Source organism: Canis lupus, chromosome 9 (genome assembly GCF_003254725.2).
Source record: "Canis lupus dingo isolate Sandy chromosome 9, ASM325472v2, whole genome shotgun sequence".
Classification (NCBI taxonomy): Eukaryota; Metazoa; Chordata; class Mammalia; order Carnivora; family Canidae; genus Canis; species Canis lupus.
In genome coordinates this window covers 53910170-53928764 of record NC_064251.1, presented here as the reverse complement: position 1 = coordinate 53928764, position 18595 = coordinate 53910170, and the positions used below count along the sequence as shown (strand labels likewise).

Genomic DNA, 18595 nt, shown 5'->3' with positions numbered 1-18595 from the left:
CCAGGGCAGGAGGGGCTGTCGTCCTGTCTTCCCCTCTTCCTGGGCTCAGAAGCTGGGGACTGGGGTCCTTCTGGTCTGTGTTTCTCAAGTGTCTCTGCTTTTCCACCAAGGATTCAGAACAAGGCTCAGGACAGAGCAAGGAGCACAGACCAGGACCCATCGGCAATGAGCGTTCTCTGAAAAACAGAAAGGGCTCAGAGGGGGCTGAGCGGCTGCAGGGGGCTGTCGTCCCGCCTGTTAACGGGGTTGAGATTCACGTGGACTCTGTGCTGCCGGTGCCGCCCATTGAATTTGGAGTCAATCCAAAAGTGAGGCTTGGATTATTTCCTTCCCTCCACACCCCCACCTTTTTTTTTTTTTTTTTTTTAAGTACTTGGAGAGGAAGGGGTGGGTGCTGAGACAGGCTTGTCACCCAAGAAACAGCAGGGAGATGGGAGCCAAACAGTACTCTGAGGGAGCATGTTGGCGTGCTGGACGAGGCAGGTGTTACTTAGCTGCCTTCTAGATGGTTCTACTGACAGCAGCTAGGTTCTCAGGCTGAGCAGACTGGTTACCTTCAGTGTCTCCATCAGGTTGGTCAGTGGGCATAGGCAGGGAGCACAGAGGGAATCAGAGGGTGGCATCTTGTTTTGGGTACCATCTGGTGATTGCTGTTCAGTCAGTTTTTTGAGTCATGGAGACTGTGGCTCAAATTAACGTGTGTCTCTGCCGAAAAGTGGGCCGGATGATCTCAATGGGCTCTTCCTCCTCTCCAGGACTCCGATTTCAGCTTGCCACCTGGTTCTGCCTCTGGTCCGGCGGGAAATCCGGTTGTCAAACTTCAGGATGCCTTGGCCAGTAATGTGAGTGTGTTTCCACCCCAAGCTCTGTTCCTTACTCTGGCAGGCCCTAGAAAGAACAGAGGAAACCTCCCAGGGGGGCTCTGAAGCCAGAGGAGGGGACCAACTGCCTGACCCGAGTATGAGGCATGACACGTTTTTCTAGCTGGTTGCATGCCTTTGGGCAAGTTGTGTAAATGTCCCACATCCTGGTGTTGTGATCTTAAAATGGGAGAACATAATTCCTGAGGTCTGGCTTATTTGGCATTCTGTGATCCTCTGATCTTCCAAGGTCTGTGGTTACGTATGTTTGATAGTGCCTGGGACAGATGTCTTCATCCTGAGCAATTGCTCAGGATCCTTATAATACATCCATGGGCACTGGGCGTGTGTGGGAGGGTCTATTGGCCACATTCCTGAAGAAATGTTCCCAAGGGCCTCTTTTTTCAGTTTTTGGGTAGGGCAGCTGAGACAGGACCTGGGGATCTCCAGGTGAGGTCCTGCTGCCTCTGTGCTGATAGCTGATCACAGTTCTGCTGGCGCGGCTGCCCCTGCTGAGGTGGAGTGCTCCATGGGTGGGGGTGTGGGACTCACTCTCTGTGGGCTCTCATGGATGGAGTCTGTGAAGGCAGCTGTCTGGAGGAGACACACACGATCTCTGTGGCTCTGTGGCTGGCAGCTTCATCCCCGACGTGTTGAGTGCATGTGACCCAAGCTGAAGGTATATTTTGGTGTGCTGTCATGTTGCATCTGTGCCTAGTCCACAATTTCTTGTCTCCTTCCAGGCGGGGTTAACACAGAGTATTCCCATCCTCCGGCGCGACCATCACATCCAGAGGGCCATTGGCCTCTCCCAGATGTCCTTCCCCACCGCCGACCTCACCCTGAAGGTATCACCAGCACAGAGCCGGAGGAGTGGGGGCGGGGGGGGTCGTCCCACCTTGGTGCCCTAGCTTGCACAGAAGCAGGAAGCACCACCCCCCCAGCTGTACTAGCCTCTGCTGCCCTGGTGGTAATTTTTCCACTCCCCTGGCTTCTCAGATGGAGTCTGCACGCAAGGCTTGGGAAAATTCACCCAGTTTGCCAGAGCAGAGCTCTCCTGGAGGCGGGGGCTCAGGCATCCAGCCCCCGTCGTCTGTGGGAGCCTCCACCGGGGTGAACTATAGCTCCTTCGGGGGAGTTTCCATGCCGCCCATGCCTGTGGCCTCGGTCGCGCCTTCTGCTTCTCTCCCAGGTATATGCCACCCCTGGCCTGAACCAGCTCCGGGGAATCACTCACCTCCCTTCTCTCTCTCTCTCTCTCTCTCTCTCTCTCTCAACTTGGATTGCTTGACTTAAGGAGTTGCAGAAGAAGGAACTTGTTTCTGGGTTGAATGGTCATAGCTTCTCAGGTGCTGCAGATAACTTGCCCCTTCTGCTTTTCTGCTCCCCTGCCCTGGGAAGCAGGCCAGGAGCAAGCAGAGATGGGGCTTTGAGTCAGAGCCAGGTCACATGCAGTGGCTATGTCATCTCCGCCAGTGAGTGGCTTAGCCCTCTGCTGTGGTCCCTTCTCCATGAGAGAAGACTGGCTCTCCATGGGTTAGCTGATGAGATGAGGTCATACCTGGAAAGGGCTTTGTACCAGCCAGGCCCTCAGTAAGTGGTAGCCATTTTTACCACCGTGTTGGTGCCCAGAGGGAAAGGTGAGGGTTTGAGGGCCCAGCTACAGAGTCTCAGGAAACTGTTCTGATCCTCCACTGTGGACTCAGTGCAGGGGGACAGAGAACCCGGGGGCTGCAGTGGAGCCACTCCCGAAGGTGTGGGCCGGTGGGCCAGGGGTTGGGTAGGAAGGGTAGGCTGGAGCCTGCCCCTGCTCTGTGGCCCTGAAGCTGCTGAAAGTGGGTGAGTCGGTGTGGGGCTGCTGGAGTAAGGGGCCACCAGCAGGGAGCTGAGCAGGCTCTGTACACACTCCCTCCCGATTCCCCGGAAAAGCATGCACGTGCAAACATTTGGGAACAGTGAGACTTGATCCTATTCTGTTTTCTGGAATTCTGTTTGCAGGCAACCACCTGCCGCCTCTGTACCTGGATGGCCATGTGTTTGCAAGTCAGCCCCGGCTGGTTCCTCAAACGATACCTCAGCAGCAGAGTTACCAGCAGGTGATGATTGCAAGCCAGGCGGGCCTGGGCAGGGTGTGGTGGGGCGGGGGTGCAGCGCACAGTGGAGTTAATTTCTTCATTGATTTGTTCATTGTCTGGCTTCCTGTGTCCCTCACATGTAATGCCCAGCTCCCAGCCTGTCCTAGCAGCCAGGAAACATTCAGTGAATGAACACAGGAGAGACAGGGAAGAGGACGGGAGCTCAGTGCTCCAGACTCTCTGTCTCCCTCTCTCAGAGCTCTTCCTGTGTCCTAGCTGGGGAATTAGCTGAAACGGAATTCTCTTTGGTATCCTTTGGTATCAGGTATCCTTCTGATGAAGAGAAGAAAAGCCTAGACTCCCAGGCATGGATGCATTAGAAAGAGGTAGTTTTAGAAACGTGCAGGTGTTTGTTTTCATGCAGGATGGGCGTATTTTCTGTGCTGCAAGGGGCGGATTTCTGAAGTCTCCCTCCTGAAGCTGGAGTGGAGCCTTCTGATGGTCCAGCAGCCCACAGAACTGTGTGCCAGGACGGTGGGGCCCTTGGGCAGAAGCAGATTTGGGGACAGAGGACTTGGCCTGTCCCAACCTTTTTATGAAACATACTCTTAATTATTACATCATTTAGATTTACCAGATTTTGATCTTCACGTGACTGGATTGTACCGCATGTATTCTTCATGTATGAGTCCTGTTCACCATTGACATGCCTCTGTTGATAACCGTAGCTAGAATTCATTCTTGCTGTTGTACAGAATCCAGGATAGGAACAGTGCCAGGGTTTGGGATTGTTACCCAATTGTTTGCTTTTTCCCAAGAGCAAGGAAAGCACCAGCAGGACATGTCCCAGTTTGCATTTGGGGCAGTGTTTGCACTGCCGCTGGACAGGGGGCGGGGCGGGGTGGGGAGCAGCTCAGAGGGCCCCCAAGGTCACCTGCCCAGTTACCTGCCTGGCTTCCCCTCCGCAGGCTGCCGCTGCCCAGCAGATCCCTCTTTCCCTTCACACATCTCTGCAGGCTCCAGCCCAGCTGGGACTGAGGGGCGGGCTTCCCGCCTCCCAGGCTCAGGAGATCTTCAGCTCCTTACAGCCCTTCAGGTGAGATGCAGCCAGGGACACAAGCTTCCACCTCTATGGCCTGTGAGCTGCCATTCCTCGCCTCTGCTTTGGGGTGGTTGGTGGGGGGAGGTGGTGATCATGGTCACTTCAGAGTCATTAATGACTCTTGCAGGAGCTGCGTGGGCTTGATGATGCTCCTCCAGTGGGCTTTGTGTCTTTTTTCCACGTCGTCCTACCCCTTCACAGCCCCTCTCCATCTTCCCTTCCTCCTGCCTGCCTCCACCGCCTGCCTATACCCATGGTCTGCTCTTCCCATGTGTCTGAAGTCCCATGCCTTTAGCATCACATAGGTTTTCCTGTGCCTTGTACAGCCTGGATGTGTCATCTAGTGATGCTCAAACTGTGGCCCCTGGACCAGCAGCATCCACACCATCTAGGTCCATGTTACAAATGCAGATTCTCAGGCTCTGTCCAGACCTTCTGAGTCAGAAGCTTGGGGTGGGGGGCGGCTAGCAGTGTGGATTTTAGCAAGCCCTCTGGGGGATCGTGCTGCGTGCTTCTATTTGAGACCCACTGGTGTGCTCCTACATCTGACCCACCGTCTGTCTGGCTTTTGCAGATCTCAGGTGTACATGCATCCCAGCCTGTCACCACCCAGCACCATGATCCTCTCTGGAGGCACAGCCTTGAAGCCTCCATACTCGGCGTTCCCAGGCATGCAGCCCTTAGAGATGGTGAAGCCCCAGTCCGGCTCCCCCTACCAGCCCATGAGTGGAAACCAAGCCCTGGTCTACGAGGGCCAGCTGGGTCAGGCTGCGGGCCTAGGCGCCTCCCAGTTGTTGGACTCCCAGCTCCCACAGGTCAGGAATTCCATCTCCTCTGCCCAGCACACTAGGGCCTCTTTCTCTTGTGACTGTTTTTCCTTTTTATCTGTCTCTTGATTTTGCTGACTTATGTGCAGCTTGTAACCATTGTGATTGGTCCTTGGGCTGCTAGAACTGGGGCTAGGTCCTCTGCCTCTCTGGAACGGTCCTGTCCTATTTATCCCCTGAGAGCACTGCTCCTCCCACAGCCTCTCTCCCGCCCTCATCCTGGGGGGCTTGGAGATGGGGTGCATGTTCTCCTGGCATACTAATGCTTCTGGACAGCTCTCCCTCTGTTCTCCCCAGAACCCCAGCCCTGGAGCCCATACTGTCGATGGCTCCACTGGCCTCCATGTTACTGTGAGTCCATATTATGAATCCAGCGTTTGGCTTCATGTCTTCCTCTCCTGTGACCGTCAGTAGTATTGGACAACTTTGAGGGTCGCTCCTGGTTCAGTCTCTCCAGCATAGCTCCTGTTGTAACTGCTGGTGGTTTTGATGTGTGTGTAGATGATAGCCTGGTCTCTGTTCCTCGGCCCCTTGCCACCAGGGCTCCGCGTGGGAGCCCTGTCGGGACTTGTCAATGCCAGAAGCTGTACCTTTTCCACCATCTCAAGTTTAAGGGTTTTACTCATGCCCACCCCTGCTCTGCTAGCTCTCCCTGCTAGCGATGCAGCTCTGGCCACCTGATCACCTTCTCCTGTGGGCTCACTTCTCTGCCAGCTTATCGGTGCTGCCCATTGCATTTGTCCTTGTCCCCACTCCAATGCTCTCACTTAGGTCCAGGCCTGTGTCTGCACAGCTGTCTGTGCCTACAGAAAACCAGACCTGCTTGGGCTATCTGCTGCCAGGCCCCGACAGCCACCCTCGGGAGTCTCCATGCCCCTGAACTCGGGCCCCATCAATCCCCAGCCTCCAGTGCCCGTCTCAGACTTGCAACTTTCTCCTCACCACCCTCTACCTCTACCCTGTCACTAGAGAAATAGAAGCAGTGATGAAACAAGAGATCTTGTACAAAGCACCGCCTGAGGGCTTTCCTGCCACAGGGGTGGGCTGGCGGAGCTTGGGGAAGGCCCTTCCAGCCAGGCTCCAGCTCCTTCCTACGTACATCACGTGTGCTGTGGGCACAACGAAGGGCCGTACCCAGCCAACTCTATTATTCCCCTTATTAAAAACACAAAACCATAAAAATTTTTTAAGGACACCAGTCAATTCCTGATGGTTATTCTTTACCCTCATCTTGCTGACCCATCCGCAGCATTTGACTCCGGGATGCTCCTGACACCTGGAGCCATGTTCTTCACTCTGTTCATAGGCGCTGCCATCCTGGCAACCCCTTCTTCCTCACCTGTGTGGTGTGTGATTTCTTGGTGCCCCCTAGGCTCTGCCCTCCAACCTCTGTCTAGTCCTATGGCTTAAAGTCCCATCAAGGGACTTAGGTCTTCCCAGTCCCACCAGGTATTTATTTTCTCACCTGTGGGCTACCCGTCTCCTCTGCTCTGGTGTCTTAGGGCATATCAAACATAGTGTGTGAAGGCATCAAGTCCAAAACCTGATTTTTCTCCTGGTCCTTCTGGCTGTCTTATCTATGTCACTGTAGGTCCCCATGTCCCCTCACATCCCCTCTGATCCTTCAGCGAGTTCCATTGGCTCTATCTTTGGAAGGTATACAGAATCTAGCCACTTCTCATTCCCTCCACACCCCACCCTGTCCAGGCTCCTGTGGGGGTTCCTCCCAGATCTCTTGGCTCTACTCTTGGGCCCAATGATCTGTTCTCAACATAGCAGCTGAGGTTCCCCCTAAAACACAATTTTGGCCATACCACATGGGGAGCCAGTGCTCCAGAAGCGTAGTAACATCCTCCTCTTCGTCCCACACTCTATTGTGTGCAAGGAGGAACGTGGGGTCTTGAGGCTCTGGCTGCCACTCGTCTCCGTGATGTAATTCCAATAGATCCTTCTGACCCCCCCGTGGACTCAATGCAGGGGGATGAAGAGGAAAGTGACTGAGAGACAAGTGGCGTCCCTGCCTCAGTCCTGAGGCACCCCCCTGTCCTTGTCACCCACCTGGTGCTGGACTTGAGAAGTGGTCCCTTAGAGCTTGCTGTCACCATTCCCCTCTCCCCCATGTTCTGCTATTATAATAGTCTTCAGAAGGATCCAAGAGTCTCCAGTTCCAGGAACCCTTTACCCCAGAACTCAGTTGAGTTTTCCATACCCTTTAGAGGCAAAACAATAAAGGGGTTTTCCCTTTTTTGCCTTGCAAAGCAGTATGTAGATAGAAATCCATCCAGTGTTCGTGTTTGGGGACTTGCTTGGACATTACCTCCTATGAAGCCTCCTGACCTTCCCTAACTCTTCCCCGCCCCACCCCCCCAATACATAAGGGGCTTGTTGCCCGCACTCCCCATGTTGGGTCTGTGTCCAGTATGACGCTCTGTCCTCTCTGCTCCCTGGGTCTGATAGTGTCCTGGTGCTTCCCTTGGGTGCATGCAGCCCTCTGCAGCCCTGGAGAGGAGCCACTCCTGTCCCCTGTGAGCATGTTACAGTGTAGCACCTGCTGGCACGGCCCTGAGCTTGTCTTCTCCACCTGCTGGTTCCAGCAATCAGACTTGCCCTACTTCTGAGGGTATTCCCTAGCAGAAATCTAGAGCCTATATTGCTGTGCAGAGGCCACGCTTTAATTCTCTTAAAATGAGAACCTGCAGTATAATGTGTGTCCTCTCCTGGGGACACATGTAAACAGTAGTTCGTGGCTTTCTCCTCAACATCCATTCCTCCTCTTGACTGTCCCTGTCGCCCAGCAGCTGACGATGCCGCTGCCTGGCTCCCAGCTGCCTCTGCCGCGGTACGGCTCCGGGCAGCAGCCTCTGATTCTACCACAGTCCATCCAGCTGCCACAGGGGCAGAGCCTCTCTGTCGGGGCCCCCCGAAGAATCCTTCCACCCGGCTCCCAGCCTTCGGTCCTTAACACCAGCAGAGAGGTAAGGAGGACTCTCGTGCCCGGGAGAAACCTTGCTAGCTAAGTCAGGAAGTGCTGTTGGGGCAGAAAATTCCAGAGGTTGGGCTGCAAGCTAGCTCTTGGCCTCACCAGACCACTGGTTTCCTGCTCGTGGTGAAGTCTTCTAGGAACCCCATGGCGCAACCCCTCCCCACCTTGGTTCAAGCTAGCAACATGAGCCGACACCCAGAAGAGAAGGGAAGGGGTGTGTGGTGGTGATGCCTGGGGCCTCTTGGCTAGGGGAGCTGTGGGGCCGTTTCAGAGACCGTCCCAGACATCCCCATGGAGTGTGTCTAGGGCTGGGGTCCAGGCTCTGCATTCCTCCCCGGCTTCAGGGGCTCTGCTGATGGCCATCCTGGTGGTGGTGCACAGTCCTCTCTCCCCACCCCACTTCGAGAGAACAAAAACAGGATGGTCCTTGGTTCCAAGAAGCCTCTCAAGCCTAGATTGGAGGGGGAGGGGGAGTGCAGTTTGCTTTAGGTGATCCCTTTCCCTCGCTGGAAATTCTCAGTGTCTCTGCACGAGGGTGGTTCAGTGAGGGCCAGGCAGCACAGGGCCATCAAATGACCACTCATACCTTTGTGGTGTCTCCAGTCCTCTCAGATGGAGATGAAGGGCTTCCACTTTGCCGACAGTAAACAGAATGTTCCTTCAGGAGGCTCTGTGCCATCACCCCAGACTTACAGGTAAAGAAATGCCCTGGGTGGGGGTCAGATGCTGCATCACCAAATACTTGGTCTAGATGGGACTCCATGGTTCAGAAGAGTCTTGGGGGCCCAGGGAGAGCCATGGGAGGGCACTGAGGCAGGGTCCTCTTTGAGGCCACATGTCACTTTGAAATTTCAATACTGGGACACTTTCATGTTTTAGTGAACCATGTTTTAGTGAACTAGCAGAGTGATTCTGCTTTTAGTCATCATAATAAAATGTTCTGGTGTGGGAGAGCTTTCTGGAAAGGTAGTAAGCTGATGTTTTAATAGTGTGAGGCCTGACCTGACTGCTCACGGCTTTCCCACCAGATTTTACAAAGGATTTGCTGACCAGGAAGGTGTACTCCCTGGAAGGCGAGGAGAATTCCCTTTCCTGGGGCTGCAGGCCCCCTGCACTGGCCCTCTGGCCCCATGAGGGCCTGTGGCTGCTGGCCTTGTGGGGCCATGTGGACTGGCCCCTTCTCTTTGCATCCTTGGTCTCGGTCTCTGCCTCTCCAGTAACTAACTGTCCCAGGTCCCTTAGCTGGATTGGGAGGTGGCTTTGCATGAATCCTGGTGTGGAATTACTTATTATACTAGAAACTCAAAGAACCTCTGGCCTTACTGACCTATTTGCCCCTGAGGAAGAGTGGCAGGGATGGGGAGGCAGCATGCTCTGGCCCGGGGCCCATGGGCAGGTACGGTTGGCTCTTGTTACACGTGGGAGATGCTTGGAGCATCCTCCTGTTTGTAAGCAAGCAAAGCAGACGTGTGACTCATGGCGCTCTGTGAGAGGTGAGCGGCCCGGCTCCAGGGCGCCCCGAGGACCCTCTAGGGGCGTATAGCTGCTCTCCGAGTGGGGAGCACGTCTGCAGATCAGAGCATCATCTCCGGTCTTGCAGCTGTGGCCACTCTGCCCCTGCTGCTCTTGAAGTGTCGAGGCTGGGTCCTCATCCGTCCCGTCCATCCCGTCCTTCCCATCATTCCATGCTTCCACCTGCATTTCCAGAGGCATTTGTGTGATGTTTCCCCCTTTCCATCATCTTTTCTATTACTTTACCCTTTGGCTTCATTTATTTTTGTTCATTAGTTTGTTTTGTGTTGTGACCATATTTTTCACATAGGCCAAAATAACAGAACTGTATGAAACATACAGACAGCAACACAGAATGATGACTGTAGTCTGGAATAAGGAAGGAAGCTCTGTGGATAAACAAATGCTGTCAGCCCCCTGTCGCCATGGGTGACATTGAGCTGCATCTGGTCCCAGAGGCAAACCAGAGCACAGATGCTCACACAGCAAGAGTTGCCCATGTCTGTTCAGGGTAGGGACACAGCAGTGGGCTCTTTGAAGAACGCGTAGAACATAGAAGCCTTCACTAATAGCCTCTGTTTTGTTGGGGTTGTAGTGGGGGGAAAATTGGTGTATTTTTATAGAGCAGTGTTTCCCAGGTTTTCTGGAAACAGGGCTTCTGAGGTGTGCCCTGCCAAAAAAGGGTTCCCTGGTCAGATATTTAGGGGTGTGCTCGTTGGGATCGTGGTGCTCGGTACAGGGTCTGAGCTCCCCCACTGTCCAGGGTCCCGATGAACTCCCGCACACAGCACTTCTCAAGCTTTTGACCACAGAATCTTTCTTCCACATAGCACCTAGGCAACATCCAGGAGAACTGGTTGTCTGGTCAACGGATACATTCAGGAAGATGTTCTGAAAGATTTTTGTTCCTTTTGGTTTCTCTTTCCACTCACCCTCCCACACACACTGTCTAAAAAAGTGAAAACTCTAGGAATAAACTTGGCACCATTCTGAAATCAGCTTCGTAGACCATTTGTCTGGGTCACAGAGTCCCATCGGTCCAGACCCTCCAGGCCCAGAGAGACGGGTAGTCCCCATTCACTCGTCCGGTCAGTATCTACCCACAGCTGGGGCTTCGGCCCCTGTGCCCTTGGGTCTCTGCGAGCTGCTCTGGTGCCCCCTGCACCCTGGCTGTCTGAAGTCTTGGCTTTCCTCCGCTGGAGAGGGCGCCGCCCAAGCCAGGGCCGCGCCGTGTGCTAGGCTTGACTCGTTTTCTCTGGCGACGCATGTGTTCTCACCCCCTGCCTTTGGTTTTTTCAGGCCTAGCTCTGCTAGCCCCAGTGGGAAGCCCTCTGGATCAGCAGTTAACATGGGCTCTGTGCAGGGACACTACGTTCAACAGGTAGAAGATGGCTTTCCAGACCCTCCAGCCCTGGACGCTTAGGCCCGTCTCCAAGCGCCAAAAGAGAAGGGACTGTCCAACCCGTTTGAGTGCTCCTCTTATAAAGAGAGACATGCCCTAGCGCTTAGAGCGTGGCGCCGGGAGCCGGCAGCCTGAGTCCCTCCTGGCCAAGGCATTTCTCCTCTGGACGGGCGTCTGGATCCTTCCTTGTCCTGCAGAGAAGGAAGGATGTGGATTCCTCTAAGGAGGTGGCACCAGAAGGTGGACTCTGCCTCCCTAGTGATTTGGGCTGTGAAGGCGCTGGGACTCGGTTAGGTCTGTGGGTCAGCTGTAGAAGCCGCGTGTGTGTGCGTGCGCGTGTGTGCGTGCGTGCACGTGCTAGCTCTAGTAAGTGCTGTGTCTCGTCTCTGTCTCGGCTGGGTGGGAGTACATGTGGAATGACGCTTTCCCATTTTGCAACAAAAGGGGCTTCTCAGTGTCTCTGCCTTCAGGCACTGTTCTCGGCTGCCACTCTATAAAACGTGATGGGGCTCCGGAGCTCACACATGTCAGGCGTGGCTTTTTAATAAAACCGCATTCCTGGCTGGTGGAGGCGGAAGTTTGATCACTCCTTACACTCCTCCTAACTTGGTTCCCTGGAGGGTCGTTCCCTGAATTGCTTGGACCGAGCTGCTAAGTTTCCTTGCAGAGTTCACACCCTGGTCAGGGGCATAGTTGAGCCCAGCCACTCTGTGACACATCCCCTGTGCAGAGCTGCAGGTTAATGGGACCCTGACTGGGGATCTCGAGGCCAAACTAGGGTCCTGGGGAAAGGTTTCTGGAGAGTGGGAGTCAGAAGGGAGTGGGGGTTGAAGATGAGGGACGGACCAAGCCCAGCCAGTGGTCCCGTGCCCCTCAGCAAACATTCAGGTGTTCTGACTTATGGGGTGTTGGGGCTGCTCCAGGGCTTTTTCCCCTTGGGCCAAGGGGTGCACTGATTTGAGAAGGTCCTTCTGGTCAGCCTTGGATGTGCTGCTCCTGCAGAAACCCGTGGGCATCACAGAATGCTTCCCAGAGGACCCGGCATCTTCCTGCCTCTCTGAACCACTGCCCTCAGCACCCATGGGAGGGGAGAGAGCAGCTCACGCCAGTGTCCTTCCTAGGGGAGGGAGTTCTTTGGTTTGCTCCTTCCACCAAAGGATGGGCTTCTTAGGGTAGCTTTTCTCTGTGACTCATGAGCAGATGGGAGTGGTGAGAGCTGTGTGTCCAGATGGACATTTCGGCATAAGGGTAACTGTCCCCATTCATCTGTCCAAAGGCCAAACAACGAGTGGATGAAAAAGCCAGCCTGGGAGCCGTGAAGCTGCAGGAAGCCCCCTCCGCCACCTCCCAGATGAAGCGAACCGGAGCAATCAAGCCTCGGGCGGTCAAGGTGGAAGAGAGCAAGGCCTGAAGGTGCTGGGCCACGCCTCGCCCCCCTGAGCGCAGGGCTGCCGCTCGGCCCTGACCTCTGACGCAGCCAGACACGCGGACATCTTGGAGATCCACCGTCCAACCACCTGGCCCGGACTGAGAGACCTTCCTTCCCTTGTCCACTCCTGAAAGCTCCATTGTCCGACCAGCTTGCCCCCGTGGATATGTGGCATTGACCTGCTCGCTTTAATATGAAGCAAACAAGCAAGCAAACTGACCCTGTCCCCACGTTGTCCCCGCCTCCTTTCCACCGTGACCGTGGAGTGACTCAAGCCTTTGTGCAGGCCAGAAAACCCGCCCCACCCACCCCACCGCCAGGGTGCTTTCTGGCAGCCCTTCCCTTCCCTTTTCCTTCCCTTTTCCTTCCCTTTCCCTTCCCTTCCCCTTCCTTCCTTCCCCTTCCCTTCCCGTCCCCTTCCCCTTCCCCTTCCCTTCCCCTTCCCTTCCTTCCCCTTCCCCGTCCCGTCCCGTCCCTTCCCCATCCCCTTCCCCTTCCCTTCCCCTTCCCCTTCCCTTCCCCCTTCCCCTTCCCCTTCCCTTCCCCCTTCCCCTTCCCCTTCCCCTTCCCCTTTCCCTTTCCCTTCCCTCCCGGCCCCAGGCACAGTGGTTTGGCAGCAGGGCCATTTTAGTTTGAGGCTTTTTGTTTTAAAAAGCAGCTAAAAGTTTTTACAAAGGAGAAAGGAAAAGAAAACAAAAACCGAAGCTATGTGTGCATAGCTGAACTTTTATACTTCTTCGCCACCCCCTCCCTCACCCCTTCCTTCCTCTGTCCCAGGACCACATTTCCACCTGTCCCCTGCCTGGTCCACTGGTCTGTCACTGCGATTCCTGAACAGGACTCTGAGGCAGGTGTCCCCCCGTGCGCTCTTAGTGAGTGGGTCAGCCGGTGCGGGTGCTCGCAGGAAACGTGGAGGGCTTGCCAGTGGGCAGCTCCTTGCTTGGGAGAGTGACTGAGAGGGAAGTTAGGTCAGTGTCACGGTGGGTTCCAGCCCCTGGCCTGATAACCGCTGGAGTTTAGGGGCAGCCCAGTGAAGCTGATGGCGTTTTTAGCGTAAGAATGACACACAGTTTCTGTCCTGGACTCTTCTAACGCCAGTGGACATGCTGACCACGGGGCACCTAAGGTGAATCGTGGAGATACAGAATCACTGGTGTTTGCCAGTGTGGCCCGGACGGTGCGAGCTGACCGCCTCCATGTCGGGGGCTCTGACACCCAGGGGGCTGCCGTGTGACCCGCACGCCCTTCCTTGAAGCCTTCTGTGACATACCCTCCTCTTTTCTTCCTGAGGCTGTCTCCTTCTTGTCTGGATCCCTCTGTCCTGCCACCTTTCATGCAGCTCGTCCCTGGAACCTGTGAGGCCCCTTCCCTTGGGGACAGGGGCGCAAGGACGGCTGTCTGCTGGGGTCTGTAGCCAAGGTGTGCGGCTTGGAAGGCTGCCACCAGGGCTTCCTTTTTCTCCTTTTCTTCGCTCCCACTGGCAGACCCAGGTGGTTGGGACAGAGGGGCCTGAGCTGGGCGCTGGGTGCCCATCTTCCCAGACGGCCGGGGTGGGGTCTGCAGGGTGGGGGGGTCGCAGGTCTGACCGTCGTTCTGCAGTGGCCGCTAGCAAAATGTTTGTGTGAGCCATTTGATGCTGGGTTTTGTTGTTTATTTTTAAAATAAGACCCAGAAGGAAATCGTCCCTGATGTTGTCATTCCAAGGATAGGGGAAGGGAAACCTGCAGGGTGTGTACATGCTCTTCAGAGTAACTAACCAGCCAGCCAGTCCTTAAACTAGGTGCTGCCTGCCACCAGCGATGGCTCCAAGGAGGACCAGGCTCAGAGGACAAGCAGTAGGTGAGTGGGGACGAGCCCTGCACAGTCCAGCCTCAGGGCCCCTACAGGGGTGTGACGTCCTGTGGTTTTGAGCTCTGTGTCTAGCGTACAAGCTGGGTGGAGAGAAGCGCCTTAGGGACGGTGTGGCACCCATAACCTTCTGTCGTTCTTCCCTGCTTGAAGGAAACGGGGCACACCCTGCCAGCCAGAGTGCCAACGTCTGTGGGGAGGGTGGGGTGTCATCCGGAGAGGCCCAGTTTTCTTGAAAGTTGCTCTAGTGCTTCATCTGCAGCTTTCTGTGTCCCTTTTCCTACCTCCACCCTCAGACCTTGCTTCTTACTAGCTGGTCATCTTCAGGCCTGAAGCTTTATTCTGAGGTCCTTTTACCAAGGGCTGCTCCCTTGAGTTGCCTGCGCTCACCTGCCCTGTGTGCTCATCTGCTCTTTCTCTCCCCTGCAAGTGTGTGACTGCTGTCCCTGTGACCACCTGCCCTGCCTGGCGCTCCCCTCTGCTGCCACCTGCCTCTTTTGCCCGGCTCCCCCTGCGGGAGCCACACACATTCACCACCGCCTGTATGTTCATAAACATGGCCGGGCCCACACACCTAATTTTGGTGCACATTGTACATCAAAAAGGAACAGAGGTTTTCTCATTTTGAAATTCAACAGAACAGCCCAGGATGCTGTGACAAACTCAAGGTGTACCCTTCAGGTGAACCAGCCGTCAGCGTGTCAGTACTTCCTGTTTTGAGAAAAAATAAAAACAAAAGGTCACCTGTTCGCCAGCCCTTTTGTCCACCCCTGTATTTTCTCCTCCCCCTCCCCAATAAAAACAAAAAACACTAGAATTTATTTATATGTATTGATGTTGTAGGTCTAGGTGAAAAAAGTAAATGTTTCACTGCTCTATTTATATATAATGTCTGAATTATTCTGTGCAGGAAAGGCCAGGAAATTGCATGTGAAGTTCAGTGCATTCACCACCTCTGTGTGCCCGAGCTGCAGTGTCTTTCCCACTAAGATACAGGTTTTAAATTGGGCTTGGGGCAGAGGGCCTGTCCAACCCCCACCCCCACCCCCCGCCCCCCATCCCTTCCTCGGTCTGATGAAATGCAGTTTGTAGTGCAGAGAGGTTTTAAGGTGCAATATCTCTTCTTTTCATGTGGTTTTAGAACCAAGCTCAAGGTAATAGAGCTTAGGGTCTTCTTGTGGTTTCAAACCCCCATCCTCAGAGCACACCTCCCTGCAGAGGCCTCTGCCAAGATGCCACGGGGCCTTTGGTGGGAGCAGGTAAAGATGACATTTACCTTTCTGCTGCTTCTGAGACTGATGGCAGGGGGAGGTGGGTAGTGTCAGAGCCCCCTTGCTGTCCCTTTGTCTCCCTCCTGATGCTGGCAGTTTGGCCCTGGCCATTGGTGGTACAGCCCGTTGCGCAGCAACCAGTAACCCTGCAGTAGTGTCTGTCCAGTGTCACCTACTCAGTGGGGTGAAAATCCCAGAGTGGGGTCGAGTACACCCCCTGGAAACTTCTCTGCCAGTTATATTTGGTCTGGTTTTCTTTACTGTTGCTTCCCCCTTTTTAATCCACATTATTACTGTTTTCAAACTCAGAATTCATTCACTTCTGGCTCTGGGTTCCTTATGAGGGAAGACAGAGGATGACTTACACATTCAGAAATCAGTTGATTGAGTTCCAAAGCTGTGGCCATGCCAGCCACTTCTAGGGAATATTGGGGAATCTTGTTAAATATTGACTTTGGGTCTCTCCAGCTATGCCCTCGCCCTCCTGTCTTCTGGATCTGCCCTTGGGATGGGTGATGAGGTTTGTGACTGGTGCTCAGGGCCCAGGAGGCTGAGGGTGTGCACACAGGTGCATGGCCGTGTTCAGAAATGGCCTGCTGAGACAATGTGGCCACCTGGTAAAGCCCCTCCCTGCTGTTCGGTTCCCCTCCACCAAGTAGCTGCATGTTGCCTCCCAAACCTGTATTTGTCCCTTTTCACTTCTTGCAGAGCAAGCCTGGGTCTGTTGGAAATGGCCTTTGACAACCGAGGACACTAGAGTGTTTGTGCTTTGTCATGTTCTGTGCTGAATGGGAAATGCAGACTTCCAGAAAGCCAGCCCTTCCTCCTTGAAAATGTGAGATGGATCTAAGAGATCACCTGGGACAGGGTGTCTCAGTGTTGGGGTCAGACACTGTCCCCCAGCCATGCCCTCTGGGGACCACCAGTGCATACTGGGCTAGTGATCTTCCAGGTGCATCTCACCTTGCTGTTCACCATTTCCCACCTTGGCTGGGTGGCAGTGTCCTTGGGACCCTGTCTTCAGCATGCTACGAAGCCTCAGGGTGGAAATTTCTATAAAGGTTCCGTGGATGACTTTCTTCCATTGTTTAAAGGGGATACTGTAAGCTTTTGACCTCATGCCTTGCATAGTAAAAAGGGTTTGGGTTTTTTGTTGTTCTTGAGGGTTTTTTTGTTTTTGTTCCCTTTTGTTTTTATTTTGGCCTTTCCTCTTTGTCTTTTCATGTAGACCAGATATTTGAAAGGGCAGACGATGGCTAAAGGTGTAAAGTGTAGCTTGTTTATATATTTTTGGGGAAACTTTTGCCTTGGATGGGAAATGGAATCATGGATTCAGCAGGCCATGGTGGCACACTCACCCTTTGCCCTTCCCTCCGGATCAGTACCTATTGTTTCTCCTTTCAAATATGTGATTGTACTAGCTCTTTCCATATGAAAGAATTCTCCTTATTTAAATAAAAAAAATGAAGAAAAAAAAAAGAAAACGCCCTAGAGCTGAACATGCTTTCTCAGGCTGTGTGTCCCTCGATTTTCTGTTGTCATTTGATGAGAGAGATGGAAGAGTTCTTCTGTTCGGACAGCTTATGTGGAAATTGGGAGTGACGGCCAAAATGGTTTAAAGCAAGGTGGGGAGGAGAGAAAGGATTGAAACCCACAGATAGGGTGCATCTTCCAAATGGATAAGCATTAGCAAGGCCCCTCCTTCCCTCCCAGTGGGTGATATTAAGGTGTGCAGGACATCTGCCTGCCCTCTGCCCTCCCCCTACTTCCCTTGAGAAGTGGGCAGGTCAGAGGAGAAAGCATTTGATTTGTCATGGTTTTTTTTTATTTATTTTTAATTTTTAAGCAAGCTAATGGCCCCAAGATCAAGAGTTAACATGTTCTACACTAACTGAGCCAGCCAGGCATCCCTCCTCTCATGTCTTGTTGCCACTTCATAGTGACCCCTTTGCTGAGAGGGGAGAGGATCATGCTGCCCTTTGGGGTAGGAAAGATGAGCTGTCCAGGCATGGGAGAGTGACGGATGGGGAGCCTGGATTTGAGTCCCAGCAGATGATCCTCGGTTCTGCATCCCCACCCCACCCCCACGCCCTACAACTGCATGACTGGGAAGGGCACTTCACCCCTTGGAGTCACAATTTCAACTGTAAAACGTCAAATTAACAGTAACCTACCTCCTGGGGTAGTGTGGATTCAACGAGGTCATGGGCACCAGTTAAGAATGTTAGGAAACAAATTAACCGCACGTAGAACACTTTCCATAAGGAAAGCCTCTGTGCAGATTCCTTCTGCGCCTCTCTGGCATTATTGGGTCCTGGGCAGGGGCAGGGGCCACAGCGAGCCCCTAGGGATGGTTCCCGAACTTCACCAGGAGAACTCCCCAGGAGCCGGCACCTCTCCTCCCCCGGCCCAGGGAAGCCCCTGCCTCGGGGGTCAAGGCAGGAGGAAGACCCAAGTAACCCTACATCCTTAACCCGTGTTCTCTGACGCTGGGTTGACCACCGCAAGTGGGGGGGGAAGTCTTGCAAAGTGAAGAACCGTAATTCTAGCTCTTAACCCTGCGGTACCAGGTTCTGTCCGTGAGATGAACACACACAACACGAAAGGATCAGGAAGAGAGCCTGGGGACGAGGGTGTTCCCGTCGGTTAACCGTCTGGTCCCAAAGGCACGGAGTCCCCCGCAGGGCAGGCTCCGCGCGGCGGCTGGGGTGCGGGGATGCCGGGGCCCGCGGGAGCCCGAGACCGGGGGTGCGGGGATGCCGGGGCCCGCGGGAGCCTGGGCGGGGGTCAGGGGGTCAGGGGGGCGGGGGCGGGGCCCGGGGGAGGCGACAGAGCTGCGGCGGCCCTGACCGCCCGCCCTCCCGGAGCACACGCGCACCCCCCGGGCTCCGGGCAGGCACCTGCACGCGAGGTGCTCACACACCTAGAGGCCCACGGCTAAGGCCCCACTGTCTTTATTTTATTTTATTTTATTTTTAAAAATTTATTTATTTATTCACGAGAGAGGCAGAAGCAAGCTCCCTGCGGGGAGCCCGATTCGCGACTCGATCCCGGGACTCCTGGATCACGCCCTGGGCTGAAGGCAGACGCCAAACCGCTGAGCCACCCAGGGATGCCCCCGCTGTGTTGTTTTTAAAAGGGGCACCGGGCTCCTGGAACACCTGGGCCGGCAACGACCTACGAGGAGCGCATCTCCGCGCCGCCGGGACCCGGACCCGGGAGCCCTTTCGGCCCAGGGCGCATGCGCTGCGCTGCGCTCCGCTCCGGCCCAGGGCGCAGGCGCGCC

At 54.6% G+C, this 18595-nt stretch overlaps 1 protein-coding gene, 1 long non-coding RNA gene and 1 other non-coding gene across 3 annotated transcripts in view; 2 read left to right on the top strand and 1 right to left on the bottom strand.

The window, feature by feature from the left end:
* PRRC2B (proline rich coiled-coil 2B) overlaps positions 1 to 14792 on the top strand; it is a 90246-nt gene extending 75454 nt beyond the window's left edge. The window contains 11 exon segments of the mRNA XM_025475522.3: positions 111 to 308; positions 756 to 842; positions 1604 to 1708; positions 1860 to 2052; positions 2859 to 2956; positions 3904 to 4031; positions 4612 to 4852; positions 7663 to 7839; positions 8451 to 8542; positions 10659 to 10740; positions 12038 to 14792. Of these exon segments, the coding sequence (XP_025331307.2) occupies positions 111 to 308; positions 756 to 842; positions 1604 to 1708; positions 1860 to 2052; positions 2859 to 2956; positions 3904 to 4031; positions 4612 to 4852; positions 7663 to 7839; positions 8451 to 8542; positions 10659 to 10740; positions 12038 to 12172 (1536 nt within the window). The 3' untranslated portion in view covers positions 12173 to 14792.
* LOC112677750 (small nucleolar RNA SNORD62) lies at positions 6787 to 6869 on the top strand. Its single transcript, XR_003147183.1, has one exon. It is a non-coding gene; the product is annotated as a small nucleolar RNA SNORD62 (small nucleolar RNA).
* Positions 13249 to 17873, bottom strand: LOC125755845 (uncharacterized). Its single transcript, XR_007413251.1, has 2 exons — positions 14613 to 17873; positions 13249 to 14228 (listed from the first exon to the last, which is right to left on the bottom strand). It is a non-coding gene; the product is annotated as an uncharacterized LOC125755845 (long non-coding RNA).
* Positions 17874 to 18595: the final 722 nt, after the last annotated feature.